Raw genomic sequence first — 12,203 nt, forward strand, 5'->3', positions numbered from 1 at the left:
AAAAAAAACAAACCCTGCCTGCTTTTATTTTATTGTGCCGCTGCGCCGTAATCAATTCATGTAGCGGAAACCTTGCTTGGGGTTCTGAGCTAAACCTCCAAATGTACGAGCAAATGAAGGTGAACAGAGCGTACTATATATACGTTTCATTCCGATGGCAGTCCGTTTGGGTGGCCGAACGAAACGGTTCCCGTGATGCAACAGTGAATTGCATCATGACTTAATTGCTTCAAGCTTATTATGCAACACAAACAAATGTCAGATGTCCTGAGTTCTTATGATCAGTTGCTTTGGAATCAATAAAACCTGCCTGTCGCTGCAGTTTAATCCCCTCTGTCATATGAACTAAAATACAAATGGTCTTTTTTGTGTCACAAAAACATTGTGCTGAATCTTTTTCAAGCCATCTTTATTCAAAGTTTTGTAGATTTATTTATCAGTCCCTAATGGTGCGTACCAATTTCAGCTAAACACCCGAAAGTTACAGTGGCTGTGTTGTAGTGCTGTGAGAGAGATTTCAAAGCCAATTATGGGGTCAAACCTGTTGTACCGGTTGCCCTGAGGAACCTCGGATGGGTCAGGACCTTTTCTAAGAAAGCAGCTGTAATGCCGAGACCCCCACAAGTCTCGTAGGCTCTGCTTAGCGGGAGCGGGGAACCTTGTTAGCTGCTTTGCGATGAGCGGCGCTGTGTGCTGCTCTTGCGTCACTGCCTCCGGGGGAATGGTGGGGGCGGGGGAGGCGGGCTGTATTTTTAGAAGGGAATGAGCATATTCTCTGAGCAAACAACGTCAAGCATTCTGCTTGCGTATGCTGGGATTATTGTGACTGGGCTATTTTTATGCTCCGTGTGTGTGAGTGGGGTTTTTTTTTGGGTCAAGCACAGTACTTGCACACTGGAGGCTGGCTAGTGGATTGAGGATTGCAGGTCTTGCAAACCACCAAGCAGCGGCGTTTGCACATCTCTGGAATGAGGCTGCTGGAAAAGCGATGACATGTATTGATTATGTTAATGGAGTAGCCAAACTCCGAAAGCCTCCTCTATGGAGTGCAATGGAGAGAAGAGGCTGCATGCTAAATAACCCAAAAGCTGGAGTCAGCATCGCCACGGAGTATCTGTGGGCAGAGACAATCTTCCATAAAATAGGACATTATTTGGTCATGGTAATGTTTGTTTTGAATATGAAGGAACATCACACGATTACACTTGCGCAATTTGGCATGCCCGAGATTGTTTAATCGTACTCTTTCGCCATGTCTCTGCAATTCCTGATACAGTGGAACAGTTTATGTTGTTGGCATACCCAATATTGCGACGGAAACTGGCCCGGTTCACTTAGACCAGGGGTGTCCAAACTTTTTCCCCCAAGGGCGGCATACTGAAAAATCAAAGGATGCTGGCGCCACGGACTGCGTAATTCCGGTGGTAATTTGCAAACCAATCCTTGCAAATTTTGAAATGGACCAATCAGAATCGTTTATTTAGACCGCGGGCCGCAGTCCGCGTTTAACCCACACCCGTTCTTGTTCGCGATCAACCAGTCAGCAATCGTTTAACTACGAAAACATCTATCATGGCGTCCCTGCCAACATCGTCAAAAAATTAGATGATATCATTATGGCAGTCTTTTCATTTTACATGGGGCAAGTTCGGGCAAGTAGTTGTCACCTTAAGGATTCCCCATGGGCAAGTCATTTTTGTTTTTAATGTCAAGCCCTGCCATGTAGATAAGCAGAGATGTTTTTTGTATGTAAAAAAAAAAAACAGACCCTCAGCGTTGTGTATCTGTAACAAAGCATATTAATATGAACTTTTTCTTTTTACAATTTCTTTACACTTTTTTTTTACAAATATTTTTTCATCTTATTAGTATGATTTTATTCTCTGAATATTTTGACTTCATTATCATAATATTCAAACTTTTTCCCAACCTAATTTGCCTAATTAGTCCCCCCCATATTATGAGTTTTCTCCTAATATTATGACTTTACTTTCTTATAGGCGTAATTTGACTTGAAGCAGGTTGACAGCCCCATCAGCAGTAGCCACGTATACATGGATCCAAATATTCCAATTCCATTCGGGTTAATTGCTCAAACGGAAAGAATGTAACCTTTGTATACACCTCATTCCCAAAGAAAAGTGCCAATCCGAATGAATATATACAGTGCATCCGGAAAGTATTCACAGCGCTTCACTTTTTCTACATTTTGTCATGTTACAGCCTCATTCCAAACTGTATTAAATTAATCTCTTACCTCAAAATTCTACACAAAATACTCCATTATGACAATGTGAAAAAAGTTTTTTTTGACATGTTTTGAATTTATTAAAAATAGAAAACAAAAAAATCACATTTACATAAGTATTCACAGCCTTTGCTTAATACTTTGTTGATCCGCCTTTGGCAGCAATTACAGCCTCAAGTCTTTTTGAATATGATCCCACAAGTTTAGCACACCTATCTTTAGGCAGTTTTGCCCATTCTTCTTTGCAATAAGTCTCAAGCTCCATCAGGTTGGATGGGAGATGTCTGTGCACAGCCATTTTCAGATCGCTCCAGAGATGTTCGATCGGCTTCAAGTCTGGACTCTGGCTGGGCCACTCCAGGACATTCACGGAGTGGTTCTGAAGCCAATCTTTTGAGATCTTGGCTGTGTGCTAATGTCTACTGTCTATATGGTCAAGGTACATGACCAGTCTACTGAGGTCAAGAGCGCTCTGGAGCAGGTTTTCATCCAGGATATCTCTATATATTGCTGCATTCATTTTTCTTCTATCCTGACTAGTCTGCCAGTTCCTGCTGCTGAAAAACATCCCCACAGCATGATGCTGCCACCACCATGCTTCACTGTAGGGATGGTATTGGCCTGGTGATGAGCAGTGCCTGGTTTCCTCCAAACATGGCGCCTGGCATTCACACCAAAGAGTTCAATCTTTGTCTCATCAGACCAGAGAATTTAGTTTCTCATGGTCTGAGAGTCATTCAGGTGCTTTTTGGCAAATTCCAGACGGGCTGCCATGTTCCTTTTACTAAGGAGTGGCTTTCGTCTGGCCACTCTACCATACAGGCCTGATTGGTGGATTGCTGCAGAGATGGTTGTCCTTCTGGAAGGCTCTCCTCTCTCCACAGAGGAACGCTGGAGCTCTGACAGAGTGACCATCGGGGCCTTGGTCACCTCCCTGACTAAGGCCCTTCTTCCCCGATGGCTCAGTTTAGAAGGCCGGCCAGCTCTAGGAAGAGTCCTGGTGGTTCCAAACGTCTTCCATTTACGAATAATGGAGGCCACTGTGCTCATTGGGACCTTCAAAGCAGCAGAAATGTTTCTGTATCCTTCCCCAGATTTGTGCCTCAAGACAATCCTGTCTCGCAGGTCTACAGACAGTTCTTTTGACTTCATGCTTGGTGTTTGTGCTCTGACATGCACAGTCAACTGTGAGACCTTATATAGACAGTTATTATATTTCCAAATCATGTCCAATCAACTGAATTTACTGCAGGTGGACTCCAATTAAGCTGTAGAAAGATCTCAAGGATGATCAGTGGAAAAAAGATGCACCTGAGCTCAATTTTGAGCTTCATGGCAAAGGCTGTGAATACTTATGTAAATGTGATTTTTTTGTTTTCTATTTTTAATAAATTCAAAAAAAGTAAAAAAAAAACTTTTTCACATTGTCATAATGGAGTATTTTGTGTAGAATTTTGAGGTAAGAGATTAAATTAATACAATTTGGAATGAAGCTGTAACATGACAAAATGTGGAAAAAGTGAAGCGCTGTGAATACTTTCCGGATGCACTGTAATCAGATTCACAGGGGTGGAATATTCTTTCCCCAATCCGATTGAGGTATCTTGTACCCGCTCAATCGGAAAGTTGCCAGGGTGCGTTCTTGCAGCGCATGCTCAGCTGTGACGTAACACGCAGACGTCTCTCAGGTTTTGAAAATGGCGGCGAGCAGTCATCACTGGCTTACAGTGGAAAGTTTGTTTTTGATACAAACTTTAAAAGAACTTAACGTTCAAGTTGCTGCTTTAAAAAACTCACAAACGTGGTAATCACACTCTCGTCTGCCATCTTTGATGAATCACGTGATGTTATTTACGCTTTACTGCGCATGCCCCATTGACTATTCCGTTTGATTATAGCGGTGCATGTAGACAGGAGATTGGAATATTCCTTTCCATGTATACACTGTTTTCTGGTACGTCATTCGGAAAGAGGAAAATCTCCTCATATAAACGTGTCTAGAGTAGTGTATCAGTGGTGACTTACCCCCCCCCCCCCCAATTTGTTCTTTGAGCAGCGTCACAAAACAGTTTCTAACAAAAAAGTCAATGTCAGGGGTCTCAAACACGCGGCCCGTGGGCCAAATGGCCCTCAGGACACTAGTTTGAGGCCCCCGCCTTGATATGAAAGTTTAATGTTAGTGCGGCCCGCGCAAGTTTGATATGGATGCTGTATGGTATCATGTACCCAGAAAAAATTATTACGTTTGATTAATGTTCATGTTAAAGGTTAAATAACTGTTAATAGTTATCCTCCCTATTCGTGTGGAAGTGGTAAGTTTTTGGCTTTTTTTAAGTTTAAAGGAAATAACTTGGAGGCTACCGTTTAGGTGGCTAGCTCTCTAGTTTGCGAGTTAGCATGTGTCTCAAGACCCTGCAGTTGCGCAATATGTTGTAAATAAAAAGAGTATAAATGTGACTATAATCGTGTTTTGTCATGTCTACAGGGCTCTAATAATGCTTTGTTCATTTTAATCTGAAAAAAATAATTTGTCTACCCACCAAGTACATGTGGTTTCTTAAGTTTTTATTATTTGCTGTTTTATTATTATTATTATATTTATTTATTACTGATTGATTTTTTTTATTCTTGATTTCTTTATTTATTTTTCATCTTATTTTGTGCAGAAAAATAAAAATTAAGCTATTTGAGAACAGTGGAATGTTTTATCAGCGTAGAAAAAGTTTGTATATTTTTCTGTTTTTAATAAATGCGTTTTTTTGTTTGTTTTTTTTGGGAAAACCTGATGTGGCCCAGTCACACCCAGACCCTAGCTCCAGTGGCCCCCAAGTAAATTGAGATTGAGATCCCTGGTCTATGTGTTCCATAGTGTTGATGTGCGGGAATGGAGGCTGCCGCGACGAAAGAGTCTCCAGTTTATTCCAATTTGTCTCATTCTGCCACACTAAAAGATTTCCTAAACATCCTGGCTAAGAGGAAGCGTCTCAGGGAGTTCTCAGAAGGTGGTAGCAGCATCAGCCGGCGTTTGAGCCGCTGCCACCGAGTTGATGCATGCTCCAAGTGGAACAAACCCCGTGACCTTCCCCTCTAAATTCAGCCTCCTGCGTCCTGAGACCTCTCGGGCTTCGATGCCGCGGGCTTTCCTTTTGGGCCTTTTCAGCTTAGCCTACTTATATCCTCGCTTCTCCCGAGAGGACGGTTATTCTCGGCGAAACGTGGCGCCCTGCTTTGATTTTGATCCACTGCATTGCACCGATGATATAATTCCAAAACAGCATTGTAGCCTGTTAGGTAAGCGCTTTGGTTGCACGCGTCCGCAAGCTTAGAGTATAAGGGCGCCCACACAGGAACACGGAAGACCAGAGCTCCATGCGACTTCAGGTGCCTCACCAATGCTGGCCTTTGTTTGCCGGATAAGTGACGCGGTGGGAATATTAGTGCGATTATGGCTGCCTGCCAAGGAAACGTGGTCAGGAATGAGTGGACATTGAGCTTATGCAACGCAACTGACTGTAAATCAGTGGTTTCTATGTGCAGCTACTGTCTTTTTATGGTGTTAATAAAAACCCCATCAGGAGGTTGACTACAGCCACAGCTGTTAATACGAATGTTTTCTGCTATTCAGACATGCTATTTTAATATATTTTGTTCTCCACGCACCTGGCAACCACAGGAGTTAAACGGGACATTTAGACTACATCACAAAAATAAAAAAAATATATAACATTTTTCACATTAGAGGTGCCCTGACTGGTCCACTAATATTATTTAATAATACATCAGGAGGTTGCCTCCAGCCACAGCTGTTAATACGAATGTTTTCTGCTATTCAGACATGCTATTTTAATATATTTTGTTCTCCACGCACCTGGCACCCACAGGAGTTAAACGGGACATTTAGACTACATCACAAAAATAAAAAATATATAACATTTTTCACATTAGAGGTGCCCTGACTGGTCAACTAATATTATTTAATAATACATCAGGAGGTTGCCTCCAGCCACAGCTGTTAATACGAATGTTTTATGCTATTCAGAGAAATTATTATATTTTGTTGCCCACCCACCCGGCGACTATAGGAATAAAATGGAACGTTTACACTACAGCACCAAATTACATCACATTAGAGGTGTCCTGGCTGGTCCACTGAGTCCACTTTTTCTCTTTACAAATGACACCGACACAGATTATTGGGAATGGGTTGTCCTGGCATTCACATTTGAAAGGTGGTATCAAACCTGGGTCAGGGTCTTTCCAGTCTAAATTGACTAAATTCTTCATGAAGTTATGTGATCACTGGATGCGATGTGGAGGCACACGCAGTTAATGGTAGAATCCCCAACGCAAAGGCAGAGAAATGCTGTTGCGGTCATTGCGGGACATTTGTGACAACGTTGGACATCCAGTTTTTTTGGTGTCGCTCATTTTTTTTGTAGACTAAGTATTTCCACACAATGATGATGTTTCTTCACCTGTCTTGAAAGCGTTCTTTCTATCAGGCTTGTGCAACTCACACGCCACCCACATGTTGCGCATGTATAACCCACGCCACCGCCTTCCACCCTCACCCAGTGCTGGCCCGGCTGGGCTATTTGTGCAACCTCAATCATGCACTGGGGTAGGAGGAGATTGGGGCGGGCGGGGGGTTTTTACGTAATGCTCCCCCACTAAACTGTAATCCCTTGTATGCTCAGTGACCCCCCCAACATGTGACATGGCTGAAAGTTTGGGCGATTGTTAGGGACCGTTGGCGAAGAAGGCTTTAAGGTCCGGCCACCCGCCCCCTCACACACACACACACACACACTCACACACACCAAGCTGTGGTCCTGTGTATAAGTAGAGAAGTTTACCAAGGGAAGTGCTTTACTTGGGAGATGGTGGATGGATGCAGCACATCCCACTGTGAGCCTCCACTTCTTGGAATTTGATCCTTCGCATGCTTTTTTTTTTCTTCACACCTCTGAGTGATGGATGCTGTCAGAGAAGGACTTTAGTCGGTCCTTTCTTCTTTTTTTTTATTTTTAACTCCATTGATGAGGTGTTGTTATTAATTCTTCAAGTACTGCTTCCTTGGTTTCTTAATGTCTTCCTTTCTTCTCACAGGAGCCATCAATGTGGACCTCGGCGTCTGTCTTGACGAGCCGTTTGTAGGAGCCTCCGGAGTTTCCCACCCTACTCCCTTCCCTCCTTCCCTAACCCTCCCTTCCCTTCCGTCCTTTTCCTATACCACTCCTTTTCCACCCCAAGTCATCATGCTTATCAAGGAGTACCGCATCCCCATGCCCATGAGTGTGGAGGAGTACCGCATCGCCCAGCTCTACATGATCCAGGTGAGGTCCCGCCATCACCCGCACCACCACCCTGACCCCCATAGCCCCGCCTTTTCGTCATCCAGCGCTCTCACTCCGAGCAAGTGTGGCCAATTGTGAAAACGGGTGCTGGTATAATGATGATGCTGGTGGCGGAATAACGGAACAAAGAGGCCTTGTGTGCGGCTTAGATTATCCAATCTAAGCCGCCCGTTTCCACCCGTCATGTTTCCTCTCGAGGAGGGAGGGGTGGGGGCACACATACCGCAGTGTTTGGGTTCTGACCACAGCTAACTTTAGGGTCAAAACGCTTCAAGGTTACACCTTTTTTTGTGTGTGTGGGGTGGCTTCATCCACTGGAAACAGATTTTCTTCTCATTTGGTGTACGCACATGCTGGAGGATTTATTTAATCCAGCGGCGCTGCCAGCTGATCCTCCCTACACAGGAGAAGCCGACTCAGACCGTCATAACAATCTGCATGATTTAACTGTGGCTGCGTGGCCAATATTTCTCAGATGTGTTATGTAGCTGTACTTCAATGGAAAAAGCTACTGGACCGTTGACTGACACTTGTGGAGCTACCTGGAAATTCACCTTTCCATTCATTCATTTATTCATTCATTCATTCATTCATTCATTTTTTACCGCTTTTCCTCACGAGGGTCGCAGGCGGTGCTGGAGCCTATCCCAGCTGTCTTCGGGCGAGAGGCGGGGTACACCCTGAACTGGTGGCCAGCCAATCACAGGGCACATATAGACAAACAACCATTCACACTCACATTCATACCTATGGACAATTTGGAGTCGCCAATTAACCTAGCATGTTTTTGGAATGTGGGAGGAAACCGGAGTACCCGGAGAAAACCCACGCATGCACGGGGAGAACATGCAAACTGCACACAGAGTTGGGGTGGGATTGAACTCGGGTCTCCTAGCTGAGAGATCTGGCGCTAACCACTTGTTCGCCGTGCAGCCAACTCGTATTACTGATACAGTAAACATAATATAACCATAATAACCGAGTCCTGTAAGACATAAGTAAAATTCCTGCTTGTGTGTGTCACAGTAAAAGTGTTCCCTAGGGGACCTTAGTGGCGGGTGGACAGATGTGTGGATGTGTGTACTTCAACGGAAAAAGCTACTGGACCGTTGACTGACACTTGTGGAGCTACCTGGAAATTCACCTTTCCAATCATTCATTCATTAATTTATTCATTTTTTACCGCTTTTCCTCACAAGGGTCGCGGGCGGTGCTGGAGCCTATCCCAGCTGTCTTCAGGCGAGAGGCGGGGTTACACCCTGGACTGGTGGCCAGCCAATCACAGGGCACATATAGACAAACAACAATTCACACTCACATTCATACCTATGGACAATTTGGAGTAGAGGTCTACACGGCTGTGCTTTTCTTTGGCCGCCCCGCCCCACAGCCGTGGCACGACAGCCACAGCCGTCCACAGCCATGGTGAGATTTGAGCGGCCAGCCGTCAGCCGGCCGAACAAGCGCAAAAATGAAATGACCTCTTTTCAGCTCAAGATAGTATAAATTGTGTGAAAAAGATTATATAAGGAAGGATTATGGACAATATAGGTGACCTTTCAAGAAACAAATGAGGCTATCAATATTTTTATATATAAGTTTTCCATAGCCGTGGCCATGTTCTTGAGATTTCTTCAGCCCGCCCCGCCCCGTTAGCTGAGGAGTCCGGCCAGTCGCTCCGTGTAGACCTCTAATTTGGAGTCGCCAATTAACCTAGCATGTTTTTGGAATGTGGGAGGAAACCGGAGTACCCGAAGAAAACCCACGCATGAACGGGGAGAACATGCAAACTCCACACAGAGATGGCTGAGGGTGGAATTGAACCTTGGTCTCCTCCATTCCTATCATTATGTCAGGAAATGGAAAAAGGAAAAGAGCCAATCTGTGTCCATTATAAAAAATGTATGATTTAACATGTACCAGCAATGTTTTAACTAACATTGTAACATAATAAGTGTCCTATACAGATATCCTTTATCATCAATCGACAAATGATTAATGACTTATGGACAATTCGTGGTTTAAATCCCGCCTGTTCCCCTGCAAAGACGTTTTGCTTGATGGCGGCCATGTTTTTCAATCTTGCGCAAATGTTCTATACATGTACTTGTCAGTCCCCTAAAGGTGTATGCCATGTTTGGTGGTGATTCGGCTAAACACCTTAGAGCAGGGGTCTCAAACTCAATTTACTTGGGGGCCACTGGAGCTAGGGTCTGGGTGAGATTGGGCCGCATCAGGTTTCCCCCCCCAAAAAAACTCATTTATTAAAAACAAATTTTTTTTTAAAACTTCGCTTTGGTTCCAATTTTCTACAAGAAAAGATCTGATAAAACATTCCACTGTTTTTCAAATATCTTAATTTTTATTTTTCTACACAAAATAAGATGAAAAATAAATAAACAAATCAAGAATAAAGAAAATCAATCAATCTGTAATAAATAAATAAATATAATAAATAATAAAACGGCAAATAATAAAAACTTAAGAAACCACATATAGTTGGTGGGTAGACAAATTATTTTTTTCAGATTAAAATGAACAAAGCATTATTAGAGCCCTGTAGACATGACAAAACACGACTATAGTCACATTTATACTCTTTTTATTTACAACATATTGCGCAACTGCAGGGTCTTGAGACACATGCTAACTCGCAAACTAGAGAGCTAGCGACCTAAACGATAGCCTTCAAGTTATTTCCTTTAAACTTAAATAGCCCAAAACTTACCACTTCCACACGGATAGGGAGGATAACTATTAACAGTTATTTAACCTTTAACATGAACATTAATCAAACGTAATAATTTTTTCTGGGTACATGATACCATACAGCATCCATATCAAACTTGCGCGGGCCGCACTAACATTAAACTTTCATATCAAGGCGGGGGCCTCAAACTAGTGTCCTGCGGGCCACATTTGGCCCGCGGGCAGCGTGTTTGAGGCCCCTACCTTAGAGCAACAGTGGGTGTTTTGTAAAGCAGCGCATTGAGCTGTATTGAGAAATTTCAAGTTGATCCTTAGACTTATGGAGTTGGACTTTAATAAGTGGTGTGTTTGTCAGACAAATAATAGCACAGGCAGTACAGTAGAGCTGCATGTTTTGACAAATGTTCACACCTTTGTTTGCAGTGGTTCAGGATTATTGTAATTTCCGGACAATAGAGCACACCGGTATATAAACCACTAAATGACCTATAATGATCTATAAGCTGCAGGTGTGCACGTCATAACATGGGATATTTGGTAATGGTAATGGTTTTATTTCATTTGAACATGCATCAGATTACAATTGAGTCCAAAAGGAGTAGGAAGAAGCAAAGCTTATTAAATCCTACCCCTCCATCTTGTACTTTTACAATCAGTAACTGTTACATTTGTTCACTTCCTGCTTTCCATAATACAGTTTAAGTTTTTTTTTTTAAATAATGTACCTTGTACCAAAGTACAAGGTGATATGACCATACAATGACATTATGTGTACCATAGTAACTGTCAATACTATATTTAGTATACAGATAGATTTTTAAAAACTTTAAATTAAATAAATGCAGTGATGAGCTGTGCATGTAACACGGCTGGTTGAACGGTAGCCTACCAGAAAAGTCATGCTAAAACCCCTTAAGTCATCTTCTTCAGTGTCAGAACCAAACAGCCCGAAAATCTCTCCTTCTTTCGTGTCACGATGAGTATTGATGTGCTGATCGATACTGAAACATTGATACCTTCAATATCAAAACGTCATTTAAGGTAATGCATACCATTAACAGGAACACAGTTTAAAGGAACTCAATTATGGACATGTTGTCTAAATGAAATGCGTTTGTTTACAATAAATGAATAAATTACAGTCTTACAGTCTTTATTTTATGAGCTATGCTCTGATTTGAAATACAATACTTTTTAATATGCACCCGTAATTGCACAAAGCATTGGTATCAGATCGGAATCGGAAAATACAACTGAAATTAGTTAGCTTCAACAAAACGTTATTGCGATTTTAACATAATTAAAATAAGTAATTTCATACACTACTTCAGTTTGTATTCCATTTGCTTTTGCCCATTTGTTTTTAAACATATTTGTGCTCCATAGACTCCCATCAAAATTGTTTTAACATTTATTTGTATTATACTTCCTTCTGTGGTTGCTGCACGGTGGTCGAGTGGTTAGCGCGCAGACCTCACAGCTAGGAGACCTGAGTTCAATCCCACTCTCGGCCATTTCTGTGTGGAGTTTGCATGTTCTCCCCGTGCATGCGTGGGTTTATGAATGGTGAGTGTGAATGGTTGTTTGTCTATATGTGCCCTGTGATTGGCTTGCCACCAGTCCAGGGTGTACCCGAAGACAGCTGGGATAGGCTCCAGCACCCCCGCGACCCTCGTGAGGATAAGCGGTAGAAAATGAATGAATATTTTCTTTATTCTCTTAATCTTTTGACTTTATTAATTTAATATTACAACTTTTACCCAAAGTAATTTTCCTAAAATTGCTAAATTATTCTTTGTTTCATTTGTTTGTCATCATAGTACGACAAACGTATTTTAGTCTTGAATATTTCAGCTTTATATTTCATCTTTTTTCCCTGAATATTATGA

General features: G+C 42.4%; 1 protein-coding gene across 8 annotated transcripts in view; it reads left to right on the top strand.

Annotated features, from left to right (window-relative positions):
* Positions 1-12,203, top strand: part of LOC131127834 (membrane-associated phosphatidylinositol transfer protein 2-like) — an 81,164-nt gene that overhangs the window by 27,401 nt on the left and 41,560 nt on the right. For 7 of the 8 annotated variants that reach the window (XM_078789517.1, XM_058070109.2, XM_058070110.2 and 4 more), the window contains exon 2: positions 7,358-7,584. In XM_078789517.1, coding sequence (XP_078645643.1) covers positions 7,507-7,584 — 78 coding nt within the window. In that variant the 5' untranslated portion in view covers positions 7,358-7,506. Of the gene's footprint in view, positions 1-6,942; positions 7,293-7,357; positions 7,585-12,203 lie in introns of those variants that run through there. The other variant, XM_078789518.1, reaches the window with a different exon arrangement.

This window comes from Doryrhamphus excisus, linkage group LG3 (assembly GCF_037039965.1).
Source record: "Doryrhamphus excisus strain RoL-2023G ecotype Guam linkage group LG3, RoL_Dexc_Guam_v1.1, whole genome shotgun sequence".
Taxonomy (NCBI): domain Eukaryota; kingdom Metazoa; phylum Chordata; class Actinopteri; order Syngnathiformes; family Syngnathidae; genus Doryrhamphus; species Doryrhamphus excisus.